The following is a 25,958-nucleotide window of genomic DNA, read 5'->3' as shown; positions in this document are numbered from 1 at the left end:
CCCCCCCCCCCCCCCCCCCCCCCCCCGCCCAGCTCCCGCTCGGCGCGGCTTCCCCACCTGGCGGCTGCGGCGCCCGCGGCTGCTCCCGCGGCGGAGACGGGGGCGGGGCGGGGCGGGGCCGCGGATCCCGCGCACGGCCAATCAGCGCGGGCGGAGTTAGCGCGCCGGCCCCGCCCCTCGGCGCCGCGTCCCGCGGGCTCCGCGTTGGGGTTTGGGGGACGTGCCTTTGCAGCGGGCACGGCGGCTGCTTTCCGCCCGAACGGGGCGCGGGCCCGCTGCTGTGGACTTCAGCGCCCATGTGCCCCCACCCGGCGCCGCAGCAAGAGCGTTCCCTGCACGCGGCCTGTTTCCAGCGGGGGTGACGATCTCCCTCGTTCCTGCCCTGCGCGGAGCTCGGGGAGTCGCGCGGGTGCCCCGTCTATGCATCCATCACGACGACCCTGTGAGGTGGGCGAGGCGGAAGCCACTGGCGGCCCACGGTCAGTCAGCAAGCTGTGCCTCAGGAGAGATCTGCTGTCTCCGAACTCGGGCCGCTGCACCCCACTTGCGGTGCCTGTGGGCCCCGGGCCAGCACGCCTGTTTGCAAGGGGGTAAACGCTGCTCTTCCAGGGCTACCGTGTGCTGGTCGCAGTCCCTTTGCAAGGAAGGAGCGTGGAAACCCAGCCATCTGCAGAACTGCAGTCCCGCCTCTCCCCCGGCCGGCATCCTCGCTAGAGGTCTCGGCAGTAAAAGTGTTCCTTCCACAGTTTGGGGGTGCAGCCAAATTGTGCCAGATTCTACCCCCTCATCCGGAACGAGCCCTATTAAACACAGCGTGGCTTCTGTGGAGGGGTGTGTAGGATCGCAGGCAAACACGCAGCACAAGTCACTGGATGATGGGATTTAGAGTGCCGCCTGTGCACGGGTGAAAGGAAAGCGTCCTACATGCATGGAGTTGCTCCCCATTCTGAATCCTGAGGCCTGTGGTGAAAATAACAGAATTTGGGGGTATGTAATGCCACCCCGCCCCACGCTTCACCAGCTGAAATGGGTCACATCACTTTGCCAGTGCCCAGAATTCCATTTAAACATCACACCAAAGCAAGCAGTCACTTTCTGTTTTATTTTGGGTCCTCATAGCCCCTCTTTTCGGATCGAATCTGCCAGCCTTCCTTCCGTCAGGGGCAAGGATTGCGGGGGTCTTCCTGATTGGTGGGGAAATAAAAAATCCCCTTCTCGGCCCTGCAGGGCTTGTAAGGGGACACATTCCCAGAGGAGCCGCTCATGCAGCCAGTGGAGAAATTGCTGTACAGCGAAATCTTGATTTGCACCAAAATTTGGCGTCCCTGCAGCAAGGAAAGAGGATTTAAGAACGGGGGTGCGGCACGGGACCCCCGAGAGGAGCTCTCTGCTCAGGGAGAGCTGAGGTAACCCACCTGGGCATCAGTCACACACTGCAGCTCATACTGATTTCCCAGGAAGGGCTCCAAAGCGCCGGTGAAGGTTTGGAACTGAAGAGGGAGAATTGCAGGACGGGAGAGTCAGAGGCACGCCAGACGGAAAACCCTGGCAGGAAGCAGGGTCTGGATCCCCAGAGACATCCGGCGGCCTCCCCCCGGCTCGGTGCCCTTGCGTTCAAGCCGTTCAATACCCTCACGGGTGCAGTTCTGTGACTTTCAGATCTAAGGGTCTGCTTCCCCCAAGCCCCTTTCTGGAACCCCAGCTGTGTGCTCACTTCCGGCCTTGCACTGCAGCATTGGGCACAGGGGCCGGACTTGCGACACAGCTGGGGCTTTCCTCCCAAACTGAATTTTGGAAAGCGTCTGCACTGTTGGCACCCTTGCAGCACCGGGCAATCTCAGCCAAGGGCGCCCTTCCTGCTCGCCGGTCCCGGTGACATGCCGACGTCCTGGTAGCCTCACCCTTTCCGTTCAGGCCGCCTAAGGCTTGGTAGTCCAGCATGGAAAGAGCCTGCACAGAAATCGTGCAGGCCGATAGGAGGAGATGAATGAAAACGGCGATGGAGGCCAAGCTCTCTCTGGCCAGCCTCATCTTGCACCTCTCCCCAGTCCCTCGGACTGCTGAGGAAGCCAGCGATCTGGGCAGACAGAAGGCGCACCTGATAATTCCTGGAGCAGGATGGCACAACGGCGGCCGTTTGGAAGGCTCTGCATGGCAAAGAGGAGGGTAAGCAGGATTAGTCCCTAGAAGGAAGTGGGGCTTAATTCAAGACTAGGCTTTGATCTGTCCTTTAGGAACGCAGCCCCCAAACACACATACTTAATTTAATATACTGTTTCCCTACAGTTTATATTATCTTTCTCCTCTCCATTTTATCCTCACAGAGTTCTGTAAGGCGGGTTTTTTTTTTTTTTTCGATTTATATCCTGCCTTTTTCCTACAAAGGGCTTGAGGCAGCTTACATCCTCCTCCTCCTCCATCCTATCCCCACCACAACAACCCTGTGAGGCAGGCTGGGCTGAGAGTCTGTGACTGGCCCAAAGTCACCCAGTTGGCTCCATGGCTGAGCGGGGACTCGAACCCGGATCGCCTGAGTCCCGGTCCCGTGCGCTTCACCACCACACCACACTGGCTCTCAGGCTGAGATTCTGCAGTTAACCCGGTTGCCCCGTGCGCCTCAGCCCTACGCGTGGTTTCCCAAGGCCCAGCCACAAACTCCAAGAATTACGCCACACTGGCCCATTTCTAGCGTTAAAGCTCAGAGACCCTGAACTTGGCTGTTTCCAGATAAGGCTGTTAACACACCACCAACGAATATTACTGGGGTCCACACATTATCATCTTCCTTTTGTAAACCTCCCGTGTTTTCCCAACATTTCTTCCATATTTTATTTTATTGCCGGAAATCCCTTCAGGAGAAAAGATCTGGAATAGCCACGCAAAGGGCTGCAGTGGGACTCCAGGGGTGTCTGGCTTTCTCCCTCCCTGGACTAGACCTTATTTGTGAGTGGCAGTGCCAAATCATGTGTTCATTAACTATGGGTTAATCATAGGTTAAAGAACCTCACGTTAACCCAACTACAGGTGCAACCTTAGACCGAAAAAGGCGTCGAACTCCCAGCCAGCTCGCACATGGTGGTAGCTTTAGGCCTTTTTCTGCCTAAGCATGCATAGGATTGTGCCTTGGTTGCAGGTTCATTTGGGGCTGTTCGACCTACAATTAACCTGCAGTGCCCGCGTTTGCACGTCACAGAGTGGCTATCCATCCGAGGTTGCCGATGGGTGGCACGAGGCCCTGGCGGGACCTGGGCCACTGACTCGGCTCGCTCTGAGTCTTCAATGTGTGTGCATCTCGTCCAGCTTGGCCTCCAAACTTGGGCTTGTTTTGGGCAAAGCCGCGGACTGTGCCGCCCTCGTGGCTGTTGCGCTTTGCTGGCTTACCGGTCAATGTTGTATTTTGAGTGCAGGAAAAGAGCAGCTTGGAAGTAATTCTGAGGCGTGTGCAGCGTTTCGATGCAGCCAGCGCAGGTTCCGTGTTTCTGCCACTCCTTCTCCCTGCGGGGGGGGGGGCAAGGGGGGCATCCAACGCTCTGCAGGCCCACCTCTGGATCAGCCCACCGTCTCCAGCAGCTGGCGAGCCCTGGGGCTCAGCAGTGCCCCCCACGAAGAAATCAGGGCCCCCCAGGCACCGGATTACTCTGCCCCCTGGTGCCAGTACCGTGGAGTTCTGGTTGACTGGCAGAAGTGGGGATGAGCCCCGGGTGGGGGTGATCCTGCAGTTCCCCCTGGAGGCTTTCACCCCCTCTTCCGGCCTCGGCAGCTGCCGGGCTGAACTGATTCCTCAGCCCAGGCGGGCTGCCTGCCTGCCTTCGCTCGCCCGCTTACCAGAAGGAGAAGCTGCTTGTGTTGATGAAGGTCGGCCATTGCAGGCTCAGCTCGGACTCCAGGCCCTAAAGGGAGGAGGAGCGGTGTGCGTGGGAGGAGCCGCCCCGGTGGGGAGGCGTGTGGGGTGGCTTTGTGCACGGGGTCGGCAAGGGCCCCCCGGCCCCGGAGGAGCCGCACCCCAGCCTGGGCTCCCGCCGCCAGCACACTCACCGCCAGGTCGGAGGGGAAGAGGCGCCAGAAGGCGCAGCACTCCGTGACGTGGTCCGGCCTGCGGAGGGAGGAGTGGAGGTGAGTGGCGATGCTGCCGGGCTGCCGGGCGGGCGGCCCAGGGCGCTTCCCCGTTCCCCGGGGCTCCCGGCAGGGCGGAAAGGGGTGCAGGGCTGCCAGGACCACAGGCCTCCGCGGAGGTCCAAAAGCAATTGTCTCACCACAATCCGTGGATTGTCCAGTTGTGCGCGTTCTTTGGCACGACGCACTCAAACTGCCGCCCCAGCGCCTCGGGAGACAAGACAGAGGAAGCGTGTGGGGTCCGGTGGTCACTCCCGGCTGACCCGGCTGACCGCGCGCCACCGGATCCTCAGCCGGGCCCGCCTCGCCGCGTTCTCGCCCCCGCAGCAATCCCATCGCATCGCATCGCCCAGCCCTCGCCCTCCGTCCATCTCCCCCATCAGATGCAGATCTTGAGAATGGCTCCACGGTTGTGGCTTCCCCCCAAGTCTGGGGAGTCTTCCCCCGCACCAGGGGAATTCTGGGAACCGGACCTTTCGCCCGCCAGGACTCTCAGCCTCGTAGCTTCTGCCCTCCGTGCCTCCGACGCTCCTCTCGCATCTTCCTGCCACCTGCTCGCTTCCTGTAAGCCCCCTGGGAGCGGAGACCTTGTCTGGGTGGCTTACCTGACTTGGCAAGGTGTGCATTGGGTTCCCCGGGCCACAGCGCAGGCACAGGCAGAACTGGGGGTGAAGAGGGTTCCCAGGCGCCGACCCAGCGTCACTTAAAGCTCTCCGGCCCTCGGCGAGGTGCCTCGGCCTTTCAGAAGGGAGGAAAGCTGCCCCAAACCCGGCGGGGGATTTGTGGTCGGGGAAAGGGGGCGCCCCGAGGAAAGGGCATGGCCAAGGGCAAACCTGGTGGCCAGAATCGGACCCCCAGCTGTGGTTTCTGGCCCTTGCTCAGGAGCTGCTCGACAAATTGACTTGTGGGGGGGGATTTATAGGCATCTGAAATCAGAAGGAGGGGCCCTGAGTGGAATCGCTCGGTCACTCACCACGCAGAAGGAGCCCGGCCACAGCTGGACGAAGATCAGGCATTCCCAGGGACAGGTCCTGCAATGCGGGGGGTGGAGGTCAAGGGGCGATTCCGCCTGCCGGACCCCGGCTTCGTGGGATGGCCCACCTACCTGGAGCCGCCTGCCTCCGGCCGCCTCTCCTCAGGGCTGACGGTCAGCCAGAAGACGCCCATGCCGAGGAAGGCCCACGCGGCCCAATTCGCCGCCATGCCTGCGGGGCGACGGAGCCGGTCAGTTCCCAGAGCAAGCCAGCGCCATGACCCAAGCAGGGGGCCGCCCGGCAGCCCCCGCCCTCCGGCGCACCCGGCAGCCTGCCCGCGATCGCTCTCCAAGCAGGACTGGGGCGGATCCTGCCCAAAACGCGGACAGACCGTTGCAGGCAGTGTGGGGGCCGAGCTTGGCCGGGCCCGGCTTGTTCTGCCCGGCGGCTGCCGACGTGCAGCTGCCTGGCGCGTCCGTCCCGGCTCAGGGGCAGCACCGATATGCGGTGGGAGAGCAGGTGTCCGCAGAGAAGCACAGAGCCGGTTTCACTTCTCCCCGCAAAGGGGCCGAGGCGGTGGGCGTTTCGCTGGGGCGCAGGTGCTGGGAGGAGTTGCAAGTCCCTCGGCTCCTGTCGGCGCATGCAAATTTCCCATCTTCGCGGAACCGCTGGTCGAGGAGGATAGAGAGGGGGCGGTGAGGCCCCGTCCACACCTGGCTGCCCCAGGGTCACCCTGGGCCACCTAGGGAGGACTGTTCCCGCAGTCCCCTGGTCAGAGGAGCGCCTTTCCGTTTGCTTTCCCCAGCCAAGCACCTCCAGATGTGCTGAATGGCCACTGTGTGTGTTGACACCCAACATCTGGGGGACTTCAGCTCAACAAAGGGTGATGGGGGTTGTAGTGCCCACGGATCTTGGCAGCCATTTGTTGCAGATGCTGGGAAAATTCAGATAAATCCTGGCAGAAGGGGGTTGCTTATGTGTCTTTGTGTTACAAAATGCCTGCACCCTTTCTCCACGCGTGCACGTGTGTGTGTGTGTGTGTGTGTGTGTGTGTGTGAGAGAGAGAGAGAGAGAGAGAGAGAGAGAGAGAGAGAGAGAGAGAGAGATCAGCAGAATTTAACACACTGCAGCTGTGCTGGACTACAGCTTCTATCCTCCTCAGCAAAGAGCTGCCTGTTCAGGGCAGCCTGGGCTGGAGGGAGTCAGCCTGGAAGCAGGAGGCCTGCCTGGCTCTCCCCGCCCCAGAGCTCGGGGGGACCTGGGGCTCCCTGGGGGCTTGCCGTGAGGTCCATGCGGTGGAAGGACCCCCGTTCCACCCCGAGCGTCTCCGGCCGGCGAGCAGCGTCCTGGGCAGGGCCGCCGGGAGCCCTCGAGAGTGTTTTAGCAGCTGCGTCACCGCTGCCGCCCTTCCCGTGAAGGCCCCTTCGACTTGCTCGGTGAACGGGAGCGCATATTCTCTGTGCCCCTGAAGGTTTTCACAACCCAGGCGGCTCCCTGGACCCCCGCCAGCTCCAGCTGCTTCCTGCACCGCCGGAGTGCAGCGGGCAGGGAGCGGTGGGTGCCGGAATGGGGGGCTGCAGCCCTCGCGGCCCCTCCGGGCCCTTTAAATCCGTCCCTTCGGTCTCGGCGTTCGGCCCGAGTCGCGGCCTCCTCGGCTGCCTCTACCCCTGGCAGCTGGACAAGTGACACAGCCCTCGGCCGGCCTCCGTGCGCCCCCCCACCCGCCTGGGGAGGCAGCGTCCTTGGGAAGGCAAGGCGTGCCGGAGGTCGTCACTGCCGGGACAAGCGAGCGAAGGAGAAAGCGAGCACCAGGCCGCCCAGAATGCAGCTGCTTCTGGTAACTCGGTGCCTCCGTGGGGCAGGAAGCCACTTGCCCTGCGGGGGGCCGGGGGGGTTGTGTGGGGCGTTTGCGGCTCGCCCGTCGCTGGCCCCCAGCCACGGGCGCTCGAATTAATCATTTGCTGGCAGGCCGATACTAACACCACCGGTGGAAGGTCGGTGGAGACGGGGTAGCGAGCAAACATTGTTGAAGAAAACTGCGAGAGCAAAATTGCTGAGGCCAAAGCTGGAAGGGGCTGCAGCTGCCCCACGTTCTCAGGCAGGCAGAAGCAAATAAAGCGGGAGCTGCAGCCCACCTTGATCACTGGATCGAAAACCCCAAGTGGGGGAGCACCTGGCGCCATGCCAGGTGGCCGGGGAGCCACCCAAGCGTCTGCAGCCCCCCCCCCCCGAGGGGTGGCCGGTTTTCTATGTATGTGTTCTGCAAGGTGGAGACGAAAAGCCAGCCTAGTCTGAGCTCCGAGCGGCACAGCATTTCTGCTTCAAATTAACCGTGTCCTCCGTTCCCAGCTGGCGAAAGGGGGCGATCCTGCCCCCTCGGGGCCCTTTGCTCACGCTTGTTGATTAGTGTGGAAAGGGGGCGCGTGAGGACTGACCTTCTGGGGGCCCTGCCCTGTCTGCATTTTCCGTTTTCCCTGTGGCCTGCCCTGCCCAGAGAACTCGGGCAGTTTGCACGCCAAAATATCCCCTTGCACGACTGCGAGCGTGGTGAACTGCTTGCACAATGCGGTGAGTTTGTCGGAGTCACTTAACTCACGGTGAGCCAAGGGGTGAGTCAGGTGCCTTTATGAATTTGCACCTGATGTGGGTGCCACGTGACCGGCAGGCCTGGCCAGTGGGGGGCTAGGCGAGGGTTCAACAACCCTCGTGTGACCCCCCCCGGCTAGTAGTAGGGTTATTCAGGGGTTAATTAATCCTTGAGTAACCTGAGGACGTGTGCCAGCCCCATCGCGGTGCATATTCACACTGGCAGGGGCACATGCCCCGCACACACACAGCAAGCCGGTCCTGCTTTCCCCCAAAGTGCTTCGGGGATCCAGCTGCGCGGAGGTGTCGGGGGATCCGTGCAGGCTGTGCCTTTCCCCAAAGAAATAGGGCTGGGTAGAGTCCAGTGCTTGGGCAGACGGTCTCTGGACTTCAATCCCCATCCTTGACTGACAGTGGAGGCTGATGCAGCCGTGCGAGGGGCTCTGGGCATCACAGCCCCACACGGCCGGAGGGCTCTGGGTGAGGGGAGCCGGCCTGGGCCACGGAGAGGACGAGGGACCCGGCGGGCCTCCTCTGGGCCTCCGGATTCAGGTTGCGCTTGTGCCTTTCGGTCCCCTGGGAGCAACATGCAGAGCCGGCGTGAGCAGAAGTCAGAGCTGCAGGTGTGGCTGCGGCTGGTTGAGAACCTCGGCACTCCAGCGGCAATTAATGACTTGACCTTTGAGGCTTAATCACAAGCCTTTCGCGACCTTCATTTCTCCCTTGGAAAACGAGCAGAAGATGCTTCCTAGCCGGCCTTCCTCATGGCTTCCCTGCCCTTTGTCTCTTCCCTCCCAGGCCTCCCGCATCAGGCCCCTCTTCATTTCCTCTACTCGTCAGCTGAAAAACAGAGTCCCAGAATACCAGAAATTATTCCAGGTGAGAAAGGTGGCCGGCCCCAGCTGCGCACTATTCACGCAAAAGTGTGCAAAGCCAGGCCCCAGTGCGTGTCTCGGCCCTGGCGCCATTGACCAAACAACAGCCAGTGTTTCTCCCCAGGTATCTGCATAAGTAGCAGGGACTAGAGCCTTTTTTAAAAATGAAAGTGTAACGTTTTGGGAGGGGCCTGGACATACCCACCCCTCGCCTGGGGCTGCAGCCCTTGCTACACCTGGGGCAGCCCCGCAGCCCCTGCCATGCCGTTTCCAGAGTTATTGTCCCCCAAGACAAAAGGCAGGTGTGTCCAGAAGAGCCCCTGCCTTGCCTGGCATCTCGGCACGTTCTCCTAAACACCTGGATGCGGGTCACAACCTGGATGTGCGAATTGGGGTGTCCAACCTGAGACTGCATCTCGGGCTCCAAACTGCGCCTTGGGGAGGTTCCCCGGGCGGCCCCACCCCTGCCCCCCTGGGCTGGGAGACCCCCCAAGGCTTAGTCGTGGGCCATGAGAGCTTTAGGCCAACATAGGCTGACCTTTCCGGCTCGCTGCCTTTCGTTTCCCCCGCTTTGCACTGACCGCCACCAATGCAACCCCCACGTTTCCCTGAAATGGGACTTGGGCCCCCGGTTGAAAGCGTCGGCACCCCCGGGGTACGTGCACTCGAGGCTGGAGCCAGCGGGACTAACGCCGCCTTCTCCGCTGCAGGAAGACAACGGCCTGCCGGTGCACCTGAAAGGGGGCACCAAGGACAACATCCTGTACCGCATCACCATGTCCCTGTGCGTCTTCGGTAAGTCCCGCTTCCATCCCAACTTTGTGGAGGAAGGAGGAAGGTCCAGAGGCGGGAGGGCCGGGGGGCCTGCGGTGGCTGCGCAGGCGCTGCTTCTCTGCCACTTTCGAACATCTCGTGGACTCTCTTCGTTTTGTTCCGTCTCGGGCTCTATTTCGTTCGTTTCTGCGGGATTAAGGTTCCTCGTTTGCACGCTTTTCTCTCCTTTTCTCTCCCTTTCTCTGCCCTGTCTTGTGTTGCCCGTTACACAACCACAGGGGACGCTACACTACAGCGGAAGCGCACAAATCCGTGAGAGCACAATGTGCAATGTCCAGATAAGGCCCACTTTCCTTGTTCTAAAAAAGCTGCCGAAACAATACTTCTTCACACAGTTAAACTGCGGAACTCCCTGCCACGGGGAGTTCTGCATGGCTTTAAAAAGGGACTGGACAGGTCCAAGAGGGAGGAGGCTTTCTCTGGCTGCTGGCCTTGCTGGCTGCGGGCCACCTGCTTTACCGGAGGTGGCGTACCTGCATGCACCTAAGGAATTCCTGGAAGACCATCTTCACCTGGCCCTGCTTTTGGTGTTTAAAAAGTTGGGGGCATTTGAATGTGGGGGCGGGAGACATGAGGAAGAACAGAAAAGAAAGGTATGCCCAGATGCTTCAACCTGATGCTCCAGAGCCTGCTGCTGGTGAAAGAGAAACCGCGCATGCCGTTTCTCTCGGATGTAGCGCATGACAATTGTAGAGCCTGCGAAAGAGAAAAGAGCAGAAACAGCTCCTCGAAACCACTTTCACAGTCGCTGCCCGAAACGGAAGCCCCGTGCTTCTCGCTGAGGCGAGACGAGGAGGGAAACGAAACCACCCGGCCCTTGCGCTGCCCGGGGCAGAACGACTTCCGTTCCAAATGGCGGCCAAGTTTCTGGCACCTGCTCATGTCCTATTCTGGAACGCACGAGCCAGTTTCAGGAGGTGCATCCGCATTTCCCTTTCCCAGGCTATGCATAGGAGGGGAAGTTAGAAACATAGAAATAGAGTGAGTCAGAAGGGGTCTCCCGGGCCATCTAGTCTGACCTCTGGCACCAGCCGGCTCCACCCACGACATGCCCGCCATGTGCACGTCCAGCCTTGCCTTGAACAACATGACGGTTAACATGACAGGAAAGAAATAACAGCCCTGGGAATTTCACTGGAAGCCATAATTATCTTTTTGGGACTTTTGGAAGGAGAATAGATGAATGAATCATCATCATCATTACTGGGTTGTATTTCTATGCCTCCTGTAGCCAGAGCAATCTGGAGGTTCATAGCATTTTAAATAACCCCTCCAGATTCCATCCAGGCCCAAACCTGCTTAACTTCCAGGATTAGGCAGAATTAGGCACTCATTAAGCTATTATTAATGTATTTAGTAATGGGGACAAGAGTTTGAATAGCCTAAGAGCTGCAATAACTGAATGGGAAATTAAAAGTTGGTCTTTAATTAAGTCCGTGTAAATGGATCTTTTCAGTGAGGGTTAGAGAAGGGAGGAGTAATTGCCATGAAAAAAATGTATATAATAGATACTTTCATTAGTTGGAGCAAAAACCTGGCACTAGTTGAAATTGTTCAGATTCAGCTATTAAGTCATCGGTATTTAAATTTGCCACACTGACACAAATTGGTGCTGCTTACTGTATAATATTTAATATAGCATACAATTAGAAGATTTCAATTTTTACTGAGTAATTGATAAATTATTTGTATTTTCAATATATTTCTTAATTAAAACATTAAACATTGCAAACAGTACACTGAAGTTACACACACCATCCCTTTTCTCCTTGAAGGTAGCAAAATCAGTCCTAATTCAGCCTGGTTCAAAAGCTGCCAACAAACAAGTCTCTATTTGTAGGAGACAATTTATTCCCTAATATTAATAAATATATAGACACACAAAGTCTGTCCTGCAGGATGTTGCAGAGTTAAGCCATAACACAAGTTTTTTTAACCCAAACTTGGTAAACTCTCAAAAAATGCTTTTAACAATCAAGCTCTCATTATACTGCACTTTCATTTGCTTTGAAAAAAAAAAACCCCTACCTTCTGATCTAACATTTTTTCTTTCTAATAATCTGTTTAATCAGATTCGTCATCTTCCATACTAGATATAATGCTGCTGTGGCATTTATTTATTTCATTGATATACCGCCCGATAGCTGAGGCTCTCTGAGTGGCTGACAAAAGTTAAAATTAAACAAAAGCTTAAAAGGCACACATGCAGCAATAAAATTAAAAGAGCAAAACCGCAATTGCTATTATGCAGCCCAAAAGCACAGCATTGGTACAGAAATAAAACAGGATATATCGTTTCTCTGCTGGAGAACTGGAATTAAAATGGATGGTATATTATCCTGCCATAGCAGTGACTTTTTTGTAATGGCCTCTTCCACTCCATGCAGCAAATGTCCCCAAATTAAAAGCATCTCCTTTCACTTTTCTCTGGTTTTATTGCTTCCTGTTCAGTGTGGCTAAGGGATTGTGCACTTACTCCTGAGAAAGGGCTCCTTTACCTGTGGAGTTTAGCTCATTGATTTACCGAAGCTGCTGCTTTCATTTCCATTGCAGAAGGGGAAAAATGTCCTTTACATAAGTTTTTCCCCTGGGTTTGTATCCCTCTGCCTTTCTCTACATTTGCAACTTCTCACCAGACTTTTTCACTGGTTTATATAACCAACCCTGACTGCTCTTTAAGAGGACAGATGCTGAAGGAGAAGCTCAAATACTTTGGCCACCTAATGAGAAGGAACAACTCACTGGAAAAGACCCTGGTGCTGGGAATGATTGAAGGCAAAAGGGGATGGGGACGGCGGAGGTGGTTGGATGGGGTCACTGGGGTGGTGGGTGAGGGCTTGGGTGGACCCTGGGGAACGGTGGAGGACAGGAGAACTGGAGGAATGTTGTCCGTGGGGTCGTGAAGAGTCGAGCACCACTTTGAACAGCAATACCAGACCTACCTCACTCTAAAAAGAAAACTGTTAAAAAGACTGGAAAACATAGAGGAAGTCCTGGAGCACAATGACATCATCCAAGGCCCCACAAACCTCTGAGAGTGAGGAATCACAAGAACATAATCAAGGCCTTGGGTAGAGAAGCCCTAATTCTCGTTATCTGGCATTATTTTTCCCAGTCTTTTTTTAAATTGTAACAATAATTGAATAGCTACTCCCACAGGAGTGAAGCTGTGTAATCAGGGGGAAATAAGGGGCAATCCTTCACCGCAGCCTCACTGAACAGGAAATAAACCGGGAGTGTCCAGAAACCATTTGTGTGAGCATTTCCTTCCGGCCTCAGCCGTGCGCACAAGGCCACCATTGGGCCTTGTTGCAAAAACAGACGGACAAAAAATAGCCACCACGGGGCTGGAAAAACAGCCCAGAACACACTGGCGAGCTGACAGGTTTTCTGCAAAGAAAGCCAGGAAGGGCCAGCAGGAAAGCAGCACAGCTCTGAGCCAGGCCAGCCTTCCAGAAGCAAGGCAGGTGCTTGCGTGCGCCCATGCCAAAAGCGGCACTCGTCACCCGTGCTCCAGATCACCCAGCCCCGCTCAATGCATGGCCCACGAGGCATCGGCCTCTGACGGCCCCTGCCTCTCACGGCCACTCTCGGCTGGTTGAACACTTGCATCCTGCCGCTCTCGGAGTTCCCCAGTGGACCGGCGTTTGCTTTTTGTCCCGCAGGTGGTGCCTTCGCGGTCTTTGAGCTCTTCAGACCCAGGAAATAAATGGCGAGAACGGCGCTGGCGGGGCTGACCTACAAGCACAGCTGCTCCCCACCCCCCTCCCTGGAAGGGCAGCCCCTTCCCCAGGCCGCTCCGCCGGGTCCTCTTCTGGGGTCTACGGCAGAGGGCAGCAGACACGGGCAGGGGGAGCAACGCGACCGTTGGCTTGAAGGAAAACGTGCTTCCGCGCAGCATGACTTGGTAAAGATCCATCTGTAGACATTAAACCACAAATAAATAAGACTCACATGTCCTTTAACGAGGGTCCCGGAAAGAAACCCGGACAAAAAACACCTGGTTTGCCACCACACGTCTGCAATGCCACGACAAACACACACACGGCAACACTCCCCGTGGCAAGCTGCCCATCGGGCCGGCCACGCTCGGGCGCGTGCGTGGCGATGGACCGACGGGCTCGCCCGGCACTGGGGGCGACCACGGGACACCCACAGCGGGGACGGGGGCGGGTCGGAGGGCTTCATCCCGTCCTCTGCCCCCGGCTCTTTTAATGGGAGATGCTGCTGGGGCTCGAACCCTGGGAGCCCGCAAGCAAAGCGGGAGGGAGGCAGCCAAGCTGCAGCGCCCCCCCAGGCGACCGAGAGATGGAGAGGCGAGGCGTACAACCTGGTGTACAGTTAGACAGGGAAAGGCCTACAGCTCCCAGCATGCCCCAGCATGCCATGGGGCATGCTGGGAGTTGTACGCCTGTTCTCCGTCTAAATGTGCATAGAGTTGTGTCTTAAGGCATTCTAGTTCTTCCTCTGTCTGTTTAAATTGACAGTATTTTGCTCTCATTTGGGGGGGAGTTCTCGGGGGGATTTTCTGCTCAGCCAGTTGGAATCCACCGGGTTTTGACTGGATGGGGGATGCGTCCTCCCTCCACGGAGAGGTACCACCCCTAGCCACACGCTTGCGGGGTATGGCTTGGAGCCAGAGAGAGCTGAGCAGAAGGCAGTCTCCTGGGCAAACAGGCATAGCATCCTGCATGGGCAGGCCGTGGACGATGCTCCTGGGCTTCCCCACGGGGTGGGCCAGGGGGTGGCTCTGCTTAGCTGCAGACCAAAGGGCTTGGCTTGTCCTTGTAGCAGCCAGCAAGTTTGCACGCTTGTTCAGGAAACGGGCGAGTCGCGGGATGGAAAGCGGGGCGAAAATGCCTCGGCGGGACGCGATCCCCTCTGGGTTTCGGGGGGAGGCGCTGGCTGTCGTGCGGTGGGGGGAGGCAGCGGGGGGGCGGCTCAGGCTTTCTTCAGCATCTTCGTGGTTTGGTTGTTGGCCGCGTTGATGCTGATCACGTTCGCGACCGCCTGGGAAGGAAAGGAGACAGATGCTAAGTGGCACTCAGAGCTGGAGAGTTTGCGGAGGGACGCAAACACCGTCACGCTCCAAATCCTCACGTCAGCAGACCTGCAAGCGAGCCACACGTGGCCTGCAACTGGAGGGCGAGATTCAGTGCTCAGAAAATCTCTGGAGAGCTGCATTTCCGTGGTGGGTGGGAAAAAACACAAGCCCAGCCCCGTACCTTGTCGTTTGATGCTCTTCCCGACAAAGTTTTGGGAATCGGCAAAGCTCAAGCTTGCGGAAGTTCTCCAAATTCCTTCTCATAGCTCATTCTGACCCCAGTCCACCCCAGATTGTGACCCTGGCTTTTTTTCTATCCATACATGCAACTCCATGCATGTTTTCACGTGTATTTCCCAAAGGCTCACATAGATTACGCCCCTCTTTGAAATGTTCTGCATGTTTTTCAAGTGTGCACATTTCTTCACATGTATTTTTCAAACATACACGTGATATTTAGATATTTCGGCCTGGACAGTTGGGGCTTTGACTACGGATTACCTCTGGCTCTGTGTTCCATCTAGAAGTTGCAGACTGGCTACTCCCTCATCAGAAATTAATTGAAATTAATTTTTTCCTGCATCACTACGCCAGCAAGGCCTTTAGAAACAACCACAGAACGCACTGCCTTCAGTAAGAGCCACGCCAGCCTTTGCCTCCCTGGCGCAATTCCCCTGTCCAATAGCCATGCTGGCTGGAATGATGGGGCTTGTAGTCGGCACACCTGGAAAAACCAGGCTAGGAAAGACTGGCATGCGTCTTTCAGGAGCAAGGATGCTCCGGAGGCCCAGCTGCAGCTGCAGGGAAGAGCCTGGAGAACCGCCGGCCTGCACGCTGAAGGACACTCTTGCGATTGCCGGCACAATATCGGGAGCACAGGAAGGACCGGGCAGGAGAGTTTGCAGGATTGCTCAGTGTGCGGGTTCGGCTTGGGTGCAGCGCGAGCGAGCGAGCGAGCGAAAGGGGACAGCTCTGCGCCGCGTCCGTGCAGCGCGTGCCCTCTCACCTTGTCTTTGATGCTGTCCACCTGCTTGCTCTGCACGTCGATCTCGTTGCTCATATCCACTGCCATGCTGCGGAGGTTGCTCAGCATGCTGTCCACCTGGGTCAGGTTCTGCTCGATTTCTTCCTCCACGTCATCTTTCGTTACCCTGAACAGAAACACACACGGGCCAGTGAAAGGGGATGGATTCCGAGGAGGAGCCGGGATTCCTGTGCTCTTATGGCAGCGATTCCCAGGCAATAGAAACAGAGAAACAGAGCGAGGCAGAGGGGGCCTCCCGGGCCATCTAGTCTGACCCCCGGCTCCAGCCGGCTCCGCTCACGACATGCCCACCATGTGCACGTCCAGCCTATCCTTGAACACCAATGCACCAATTCACAGTAACACACTTTGGAGAATCCATTAAAGGTGCAATCCTAAGCGTGTTTAGATGGGGGCAGTCCTGCGTTCCCAGCATGCCCCAGCCAGAGTCCTCTCCATCCAAACATGCACAGGATAGGCCAGAACGCCAAGCCTCTGCTGGGAGCCCCTCAGCACTCTGGGCCACTCTCCCTTGCCCTGGACAGGGACTCCCCCAGATCCCTCCTGGCAGCATCCCCCTTTTGCCCAGTCGAAAACAGGATCTATATAGGCAAAAATTCAACATTATATAGAAGTGACGGTGAGCCACAAAGACATCTGCTGGAAATCTGTCCTTACGGCATGAAAAGCATCATTTTTGTAAGCGGAAAATAAGAGCGTGATGCTTCTGAAAAGTGCATTGTATCATCCTGAGCTGAAAAAGGACCCTTTACAATGCACGCCATCATTGTGTTTTCACACTGATCTTGAAGGACACTTAAACACTTCTTTAACACTCAAAGAAACCGTTGAGAGTGACGTTCACTGACCATTTTTAATCCAGAAAAAACCATCGGTACGCTAACAAATGCCTTAAGAGTGCAGCGAAGAGTGCCCCCCCCACCTCTCCAGCCCAGCATAACTGCAGCAGGCCGTCCATAAATGGGGGAAGAAAACCCATCCCAGCCTTCCCTCCAGCCCTCCCCAACCTGAGGGACTCCAGGAGTATTGTGCCACGGCCCCCATCATCCCCGGCCAGCAGGAAGCCATACCCCTCTTCGCCCCGCTTTACCTCTGGATGAAGGGCCCGCTCATGACCATCTGGTTCCCGTCGGCCACGACGCAGGGCTGCCGGGAGACCACCTTGTCCTGGCCGTTGCCGCTGGCGGCTTTGCTGGCCTCCAGGGCTTTGATGCTCCTTAACCTGCAGGGGCAGAGGGCACACCTGTAGGCGGGACCCCCGGAGCACGAGGCCCAGCCAGGGAGGGGCTCCCAGCTCCGGAGAGAAGGACCTACTTGGCGCACGGGCAGACGAAAAGGCCGCAGCACTTGGCCATGTCCGTGAGGTTCTTCTCCGCCTCCTTCATGTCTTGGATGATCTGGTCCAAACCGTCCTCAATTCGGTCCAGCTGCTCTGAGCCGGAGGAGAAGGAAGGCAGGCCAGTGAGATTTCTGCCCCGACGCCCGAGCCAAGAGGGAACCGGCCGGTGCAAAGCTCACACTCGCGGGCCGCCCCTTCCGCACGCACAGGCTGGGTCCGCATCGGAGTGCGGGGACGGGGGGCCCGTGTCGGGGTGCTGCCCTGGGCCTGGCTTTGCCTTAAAACCTCAAGAGCTCCCCAAGCAACCCATGATCAGAACGAGCCCACCCCATGTTAGCTGGGTTCAGAGCGTGCAGTAAGCCACAATTCAGCCAGAATCCACAGTTCCCCATCGACTGGCCCCGCATGAGGTCTGAAGACACATCAGGCCTCTGCTGGGGTGAAGTTAAGCAGGCCTGGGCTGGCCTGGCTTGGAGGGGAGACCCCCCCGGGGGCCACACGGAGATCCCTCGAGTTCCCCCATGGGAGAAAAGTGGGAGATGTATTCATTCTTCAACAGGTAAATAAATAGGCGCTCAGCCTGTACGCAGCCCCTGAGCGTGAGTTACCGTGTTCTTGGAACCCAGGCACACGATGTCTGCTTGTTTGGGCTGGGTTACTTTTGAGCAGACCCAAATCATTTGGGACCGGACAGCATCTCCCATCATTCCCAACCAGCATGAGCACTGGAATGGCAACAGCTGCCATGCAGCAGATCCAGAGGATGGGAAAGAGGGTGCGGGGGGAACATCACGCAAAGCAGGAGCCCCGTGGTTACACTTTCGGCCTTTCTTACCTCCCTGATCATCCAGCATGACCAGAGTTCGAATCCCGGCATCCTTGCTCTGAAAAGAAATGATTGAATGAGGGGAAACCGGACAAGGATAATAAACTCCACATAATATAGCTTTATTTCTGGGGTCTGAAAGAGACCACCCCGAAGCAAGGGACTGAATGCAGAAAGGCAAGGCAAGATTATGGAAAAGTATCGCTTTTAAGAATCCCAACGCTTTTCAAAGATGGGGCACTTCCTGGAGGTTCAGAGAACTAGGCAACATTTGGCAAGCTTTTAACGAGGGCTGGGGTGCTTTTGTCAAATGTTTTTCAACAGCTTTGTTTGTCCTTTGCTATTATCTTTCACATTTTGTTTTCCAGGTTTTAATCCTTGGTAAACCAACCCGAGAGATTTGGCTTCGGGGTGGAAAGCACATTGTAATAACTACATTTCATTGCATTTTCCAGTTCTAATAACCAGTTTACTGGCTTGCTATATAGGGATATACTAACCTAGAAAGGGAATGCTAGAGCTGGGCCAGTGGGAGTTTTGGGTGGCATTTCTAGCAGGTTTGGGCGATGCTTTGAAGCAATCTTTAGAAAGTGTTGTGTTTTCACATGGTATCTTTATATTTTGGGAAGATAATTTGTGTGTAGGGGTGCTGGTGGGTGGATGCCTGCATCTTTTTCTTGGAAGTTATTGTGTTATTTTATAGCATAGTCAAAGGTTTGGCACTTTTTAAAGGTTGCATGTGACAATACCTATTTCGGTCTATCTCGAATGTATTTTGAATATGATCTAAGGGGTTTGTTTTCCGGAGCATGTTAATTATCGTGTATCTTGCCCTGCTTTTGTTGTAGACGTTCCTTGGAGAAAGAATAGTTTGGAAACCTGTTGTGGATTGCACAGCTTTGCAGCTGTGTGTTTCCTCGCCTAAGAGCTGTTCCCCAAACCCAGGGCGATGTCAGTGGGCGCGAAGCAGAAGGGGAAGGTGGAGGGCGGGTGAAGGGCTGAGGGGCTTAGAGCTGCATTCCCCCAAAGGCATCCCCCTGGTGGGGTGGAGCGGCAGACCAGCCTGTCCAAAGGACGCCAGCCTGGAAAGGCTGGTGGGCTACTGCTGGCCACTTTCTGGCACAGAAATGAGGCTCGCCCCAGATGGAAAGGGCGCCCTTTGCTCCGCCTCGCTGCCACCCAACCCCGAGGCCAACGTGCTCAAGTAAGGCTGGGCTGCGGAGTCGGAGGGCAGGTGGCCCACGGATCCCCGGCGGTCGCTTGCTCGCCCTCCTTCCGCCCCCCGCTTCTGTCTTACCTCGTCTACCAGCTGCAGCATCCTCCGCGTGCTCTCCAGAGACTGTGGGGGGACCAAAGCAAGAAGGATTCAGAACTGCCCGGGGACAGAGACACAGACAGGCCGTCTGGGCAGCTGGGCCCCTCCAGCAGGGCCTGCGCTTCTGTGGAGGGGCAGCCCATGTCCCCCGTGGAGCTGGGAAGGCAGGAAGAGCCTTTAAGGCTGGGCCGCCCCTCCATCCCATAATCGGGCGGTCGCCGGAACGCGGATGGACTCCCCCTACCTCATTGTTGACTTGGCGTATGCGCTGCTCCAGGCTCTCCCCCTCGGCTCCCACCGTGCCGTTGGCCGCCATCGCCGGGTCCTGCAGGAACGTGCAGAGCGGGAGGCTGTGCTTGTGTGGACGGGGCCGGGGTCCCCTGCGGAAAAGCAGGCGGGATCGCTGAGTAGAGAAGCCGAAATTCTGAGAGACTGTCCTCACTCCCCTCGTGATGTGGGGCGTCGAAAGGTCCGCACCGAGAAACGAAATGAGCCCCCTTCCCAGCGTTTCTCTCCCTCTCGGCAGTTGGAAAGTTTCTCTTTCTGTATCTCGGGGCACCGTGACCCTGAGCACACTCCGCCCAGCCTTCGCTAACCTGGCCCCTGCCAACTGTGTTGGAGTACAGCTCCCATCAACCCCAGCCATGATCCTGATCTCTGCATACATAGCACACTCTTTCCCCTACGGGATCTGACCTGGCACATGCCTGTTCTGGGGAAGAGGTAGAAAGCAGAATTTTTAACATGCCTTCTGAGTGTTTGGGCCTTTGCTTTTTCTGTGTCTGTTTAGCATAATTTTTTCTGCGTCGATCAGCCAAGGGAACCGCAAGCACAAAGACCCTTCATGGGCAGACCAGCCACTGTACATCTTGTGCAACTGCTCTGGGGATTCCATTGGGATTGACCTCTGTGTTTTAAAACAGATTTTTACAACCACCCGGGCTAAAACCCGCCCTTTTAAAAGGCCAAGGTTCACTAGAAATTGGGTTCTGTGTTAAGTGAGGGACTCCTGCCCCTAAAAGCTTTATTCGGCTGTCCGTCTGGCTATGCAGGCTTCAGTGGGAATGGGCCATACATTTCCAAACGTACTATTGCCACCATGAGGACTAGAATTCTGCTTTTCATTTTTTAAAAACCCCGCTCACTTTCCTGAGGCAGCACTGCTTCCTTGTCACGTGCTGCAGTCCGTGTGTCCAGCAGCATCACCCCACTGACACCGCCTGGCTAGGACCCAGTCCTCAGGGCGCATTCCCACCCCCAGGGTCAAAGCAAGCTGGGCAGCCTCGCGGTGCCACAAGAACCTTCCTCTGCAGGTCCCAGAAGCCGTCCTCTCACCAACTGCCAGGCCTCAGCAAAGAGGCTGCCAGATCGCTGCTCTGCTCATTAATATGCCTACCGAGGAGACAACAGATCAAGGGGGGACACCCCCTGGCGCCCCCGCCCTGCCTCCTCTGCAGTGGGGCGCTTCAGCAGCCCCGAACTGTGCAATTATCGTGCTTGAGCCGTGCAGCTGCGAGCCTCGAATGCCGCCCACCACCCTGCCGAGACCTCGCCGGGCTCCCACCTTCTGCTGCCCCACTTCGCCCGCCTGGATTAAAAATAGGCGCTCACTGCAAAGAAGCTGGGGGAGGGGTGGCGAACGAACGCGAGGAAGAGGAGGCGAGGAGGAGGAAGGGGCCAGCTGCAGAGCCTCTGGCATGACGGGGGACCAAGGAGCAGCCATCAGAACAGACGAGCCAGCAGGAAATCGGCGGTGCAGGCGCAGACCGAGAGGGCCAGGGAGGCGCCGGAGGCCCTGATGCAAGGAGGGAATTGGGGCGATCACGTCAGCAGAACTGTGGGACATCTCCCGGGAGCGGAGGGGGCTTGCCTGGGCTGGCTGGGGGTATGTGCCGGCTGCCGCCAGGCCTGGCCACCAAGAGGCAGCCCGAGGCCTCTGCACGGCCTCCCTGTGGGTCTGCCAGCCAGCCAGCCAGGACTGCTCAGCATTCCCCACAGTGCGTGTTTCAGAGCAGAGGACTGTCCCCTGCAAAGCAGGACATGTGGCCACCCTACCAGCCACCGTATGTCGAACCTGTCTGGTTATTATCCCTGCAGGAAATGGCAAGCCTGCCAGTGTTGCTCCCCACCCCCCTGGTCTGGGATTCTCCAGCTTAGGAACTGGCTCAGTCCTTGGGGCAGTGATGGCCCCCGGCTGGTGCCGAGGAATCTCTGGACGCCCCCGGGGGAGACCCTTCTGTGGCCACACTCCCCGTCACGGAAGGGTATCCTGCAATCCTGACCGAGCCGTGCTGCTGGTGACTCAGCCGCAGGGTCCGCCTCTCGACAATCTCCGCGGCTGCGAGCCGAGGGGCTCGCTCCCTGTCAGGCCCGCGAGCAACACGGCCGTGCCTCAAAACGCAGCAGGGAGGGCAGGCCCAACCCGTGCCATGGCTGCCTGCTTCGGGGCCACTCGCCACGCTGGATCCCTTCGCGCCCCAGGCAGCGACCTGCTCTGCCTCCCCCAGGAGCACCCCTGGGGCCAGCGTGACTCATCCGCCTGGCACGAGCCGTTTCGCACCTCGTTGGCCTCCCTCCTGTCCAGGTGGGGGAAAAATTGCACCCGGAGCCCTTGCAACCCAGTCAGCGGCCCGCCGGCTGCCGGAAACATCCTGCACACGCCTCGCTCCGCACCAGCATCCTCTCCCGCTGCACTGACCTTTCGCATCTCCATCGGCGTTGAAGCAAGGACAAAGTGATTACCGTGGATTCCCGGCACCATCCTCACACGGCTCCCCTGCAGATCTGCCTTCGCAGCAGCTGAAGAGGCTGCTGGCCCGGGATGTCAAGCTCGCCACCTTTCCCACTAGGTCAGGCTCCTGTGCTCCAGCACAGAATGCCACAGAGACATGCCCCCCCCCCCCCGCCCCACAGGGCAGCTGCTGCTCTGGCCCCTCGGCCTGGCACAGATCACGGGGCACCTTGCCATCTGCTGGCAGTGCGCAGTTGCCGGGGCTTCTGAGGGGACTGATGCTCTGCACCTGGGCTACAGGTGTGGCCGAGCGGCCTGGTGCTCCCTGCCAGAATCTGGGGAGCCTCCCCCCCCCCCAGCCTCACAGAAGTAGTGGGTCTATTTTAATATAATGCCAATCTTCGAGCTCTTAGGAAAAACAGTCCGATCAGGGAGCTGCACTAGGCAGCCTCCTGAATTTCTGGGCAGGGACAGAAATACGGCACTTATCCTGCGGCAAGTTTTCCAGGCCCACAAGAGAAAACAGTGGTTATTCCTGCCAGAGCCCACGATCTGGAAAACGAACATGTAACAGAAGAATCACGAAAGGGGAAGGAGACAAAGAAGAAAAAGATGATGGGGAAGGGGAAGGGGAAGGAGGAGGGACACGAAGACACAACAGCGTTGTTAAAGGGGCTGATCTGAAAATTTGCCCTCTTTAACTGGAACACCAGTTCATTGGCACAGGTTCGAAGGGAATCCTCAGCACTACCTGATACCTCGCAGTCTAAGAGTGCAGCTTACTCGCAGTTCATGGAAGTGACTGTGGAGTATATTGGGGGATTTCGAAGATTAAAATACCCTGGCCTAGGCGGGGTCCCTACCAAAAGCGGTGGGAGAGAAGATTCGTTCCCAGCCCAAATGATAACGAATTTTCCGGCGCCAGATTCTTCAGTCAATCAGACCTACCAACAGGGCAGCGCCAACATTTCAGTAGATTTCACGATTTGCCGTCCCAAATGCTCCCTCACAGAGTGGCCCGCTCATAATTGCCCTGACCCTGGGCTTATGCGTTGGCGCACCTGCGGTTTCGGGCGCCTCTTTTGTGGACATAAAGCATAATGTGCTCGCAAGAGCAGAGCTGCCCAGTCCGCACGGGTCTGCCGAGAGCGACCACGGCTGTCACACACGCACCTCGCCAAAGGCTGGTTGCAAACCGCTACACAACCAGGGCTCGTGCGCAGAACGGCCCCAGAAGCTCACAGGTGATGGAGAGCGATGTTCGGAACAGCATTTCAAATGGCAAGGTCCTTCGGGAACTCCTGTGGGGAGCGCATTGGCACGGATAAGCAGCAGAGGGCCAATCTGTGGGCTCCCCGTGCTTGTGCCCATCCCAAAATCAGCATCGCAGCGCCATTCCCCAGACTGGAAACTCCAGACTCCGCTTCGCCACCGCAAGCTGAGACGAGCGCATCCCCAGAACCTGTGTGCCTCGGAACTCCGGAATTCGCTCCAGGAAATCCTGATGCGCCCCCCTGACAACAGCCTTCCCCTCCCCTCCAGGGGTGCTGGACCAAACTCTCCTTCCAGACCGTGCTGGCTGGGGATGACGGGAGTCGCGACCCAACCTACTGCGATGGCGCCTTCACAAGAGAGCCGCGGCCCGGTCAGCGCCCCCCACTCTGGGCAGCTGCCCCGTGCCGGAGGAACCCCCCCACGACTGAATTCAGCCCCGCGCACTCAGCGCAGCGCCGTCCGCCTCGTCGAAGATCGGCGGCGCCACGCGCAAACTTTGCGCGCTCGCCAACAGGTGCGCGCAAGAGGCGGAGGGGAGCGGAACGCCTCGCCGGCGCGCCCCGGGCAGGGCTCGTTCCGCGCGCCGCGGAGCGCACCCCCCGCGGGGAAGTTGGTCCAGCCCGGCGGGGGGCGACGCTTCGCCGGAGCGGCCACTTTCGCCGGCAGCCTCCCCTCCCGCAGCCCGGCTCCCGCCCCCGAGCCCCGCAGCACCTGCCCGCTCACCTGCCCGCGCTTCGCACCAGACGCCGCCGGCGCTCCCTGCCCGCTCGCGCCCGCGCTCCCGCTCCCGCACAAGCCCCGAGCCGCCGCTCGGGATGGAGCCCCGCCCTCCCGCCACGGGAGGCAGCTGTCCCTGACCCACCCCCGGAGCCCCTCCATTGGGCGGGCAGCCTGAGAGGCAGCCGGAGCGGCTCGTTCGTTGGTTGCCGGGCTGAAGAAAGGGACAGGGCAGGGCAGGGCTGGGGAAGCCTCGGGCTGGTACCCAGCCTCCGTCCCTCCAGGGGATGCTGTTGCCAGGGGCAACCCGACGACGTGAGCGGGGGGGGGCGGTGGCGGTGGCGGTGGAAAAGGCAGCTTGGCATGTTCACCTGGCCGACTGCACCAGGCCGAGTGGACTTTAAGCCCCAGGGGAGAGCAGCCGCACTGGGGATTTGGGCATGTTAAACTGGGGTGTGGCATCCACAATGGCCTGCGCTGCCCCCCAGCTGAGGCGCCTCTCCGGCCAGGGGCCTCGCAAGTGGCACCTTTGGAGCCTCTCCGAGAGCCAGGCTAGTAACCCAGGCAACCTGGGCTTCTTTGTAACCTGGGTGACTGGAGCATCTCGGCAACTCGGGTGTCTTCGTAACCCAGGCAACCGGGGCATCTTTTGGATAACCGAGCCAGATAACCTGTGGTCTGGTTAATGCCGAATGATCCCGAGAAGAGGGTTGGGAAAACAGGGGCTTTGTCTGGACCGTCCCTCATGATAGGCGCGGACTCCAAAGCTCCCGGATCAGTGGAAAGTGGGAGAGAGCCAAAAGCAGTCTGGTCTAGCAGCCTCTGCTCTGAGCTCTGTCCTGCTTGGCTCCCCTTCCCCTCCAGCAAAAAGAGCAATTACGGCAAGGGCGGCTTCCCAGCCAGCGCCATCCAGGGGTTTTGGGATCCCACTTCCAGCCTGCCTCAGCTGCTCCTGCTGGGAGCCCTGGTCTGGCACAGCGGGAGGAGGGCATGAGGAAGGCCAATTTTGGCCAGACGGTGCTGCACGGAACAGGATGCCTTTCTGGAAAGTGCCTCCAGGTAACAGTTCAACAGAACCCCGTAAAGCTCCTGGATACGTGGCATGAACAGCCATCCAAGCAAAGAAGCACAACCAAGCCCATAAAGTGCACCAAGCCACGTGTGACACACGACAACAAACGATCATTCACTCTTTGCCACGGACCAGTTTAAGGCTCTGCTCAGCTACCTAAAAGGAGAACTCACACAGAGGATGAACTGGAACCCCATCCTGCACACATTCGGACTGGGGGGAAAGGACTACAACTCCTAGCATGTCCCAGCCTGTGGTGCTGGCTTCCCGCCACCTGGTCTCCTCAGGTGGAGGGGAGAGGATTCCTCCAGGAGTCCCCATGGGCTGGATTAGGCCCCTGAGCCAGGTGCTTTGCATCCCTACCTAAAATGCAGTTAATTGGCTGTAGCACAGTATTTGACTTCTAATCAGTCCTTTTCTTTCACCTAGTCTTCCACAGGCTTGCAGCTCCTTCCGTCTGTCTCACTAGGAGGGGCTCGCTCGAAACCCAGCCGGCATCACCCTCTGCTTGGGTTCCCCCGACTCTCCAGCCACGCTCGGCGGAGCCCTTTCCGAATCGCATTTGGTGCGCTTTTTATCGCAAGCCATTTAGCAAAAGTGTCTGAGCAGAAGAACGGGGCCCGGAGCTCTGATCTGCTGCCTCAGGTCACAGCAGGGAACGAGAGCGCTGGCTCGCTTTCCTGGGTTGCGGCGATGGTGGCTGAGACAGTGAGGGGCTCGTGCCGCGCGCATGTGCCTCCTCCGGGCAAAGAAGGTGGGGGAGGGGTGGCGAACGCGAGGAAGAGGAGGCGAGGGGGTGCCGGCCGGCCAGAAGCCAGCCCACTGCGTGCCGGGCTCGCGGTCCTTCGGGAGCGACGGGAGGACAAAGAGCTTATGTCTGCAGGCCAAGAACCTCCCCTTCTCCAACCCCGTGCCCTCCACTCAGGCTGGAGTACAACCTCCATCCTCCCTAGCCAGCACGGGGAGGATAGCAGTTGCAGTCCGGCTGCTGTGAAGGGGAACAGGTTGGGGAAAGTAGATGGCACAGAAGCGCTGAATTTTCGGCCTGCAGTTCCGAAGGGACGTGCCGTGCCGGGAAGAGAACGGGCCGCGCATCGCCGCGCTGGCCCATCTCCCCCCCAGTAAGGTCTGGGTCTGCCAGCAATCAAAGACGAGGGCTTTATCACCCCACCCATCCATCATCTGCCTGTCATCCATAGGAAATGAGAAATG

The 25,958-nt window shown here is 58.1% G+C and overlaps 3 protein-coding genes across 6 annotated transcripts; 1 reads left to right on the top strand and 2 right to left on the bottom strand.

The window, feature by feature from the left end:
* Window positions 1–1,083: 1,083 nt before the first annotated feature.
* On the bottom strand, window positions 1,084–6,092 carry LOC123026169 (ribonuclease T2-like). Of its 4 annotated transcripts, XM_044435473.1 has the most exons (11): window positions 5,901–6,092; window positions 5,411–5,755; window positions 5,219–5,318; window positions 5,087–5,144; window positions 4,254–4,321; window positions 4,036–4,093; window positions 3,826–3,890; window positions 3,382–3,495; window positions 1,902–2,147; window positions 1,416–1,490; window positions 1,194–1,325 (listed from the first exon to the last, which is right to left on the bottom strand). In XM_044435473.1, exons 2-10 carry the CDS (start codon window positions 5,727–5,729, stop codon window positions 1,427–1,429), a joined length of 1,092 nt encoding a protein of 363 aa, XP_044291408.1. In that variant the 5' UTR covers window positions 5,730–5,755; window positions 5,901–6,092; the 3' UTR covers window positions 1,194–1,325; window positions 1,416–1,426. The 4 variants fall into 4 exon arrangements, with proteins under 4 accessions (XP_044291407.1, XP_044291408.1, XP_044291406.1 ...); XM_044435472.1 differs by having other exon boundaries at window positions 1,084–1,325; window positions 2,099–2,147; window positions 5,411–6,092; XM_044435471.1 differs by having other exon boundaries at window positions 5,411–6,092.
* LOC123026144 lies at window positions 5,974–13,347 on the top strand. The gene is made up of 5 exons (XM_044435439.1): window positions 5,974–5,982; window positions 6,475–6,924; window positions 8,472–8,552; window positions 9,259–9,343; window positions 13,048–13,347. The coding sequence occupies exons 1-5, from the start codon at window positions 5,974–5,976 to the stop codon at window positions 13,089–13,091; spliced, it is 669 nt and encodes a 222-aa protein (XP_044291374.1). The 3' UTR covers window positions 13,092–13,347.
* A 938-nt stretch (window positions 13,348–14,285) lies between these two features.
* LOC123026176 (synaptosomal-associated protein 25-like) lies at window positions 14,286–19,423 on the bottom strand. The gene is made up of 7 exons (XM_044435485.1): window positions 19,196–19,423; window positions 18,934–18,975; window positions 17,646–17,694; window positions 16,786–16,903; window positions 16,562–16,693; window positions 15,433–15,577; window positions 14,286–14,392 (listed from the first exon to the last, which is right to left on the bottom strand). Exons 1-7 carry the CDS (start codon window positions 19,265–19,267, stop codon window positions 14,324–14,326), a joined length of 627 nt encoding a protein of 208 aa, XP_044291420.1. The 5' UTR covers window positions 19,268–19,423; the 3' UTR covers window positions 14,286–14,323.
* Window positions 19,424–25,958: the final 6,535 nt, after the last annotated feature.

The sequence above is a fragment of the Varanus komodoensis genome, unplaced genomic scaffold (assembly GCF_004798865.1).
Source record: "Varanus komodoensis strain SLA01 unplaced genomic scaffold, ASM479886v1 scaffold29_3, whole genome shotgun sequence".
NCBI lineage: Eukaryota > Metazoa > Chordata > Lepidosauria > Squamata > Varanidae > Varanus > Varanus komodoensis.
The sequence above is the reverse complement of the archived record's forward strand: the minus strand, read 5'-3'. Positions and strand labels throughout refer to the sequence as shown.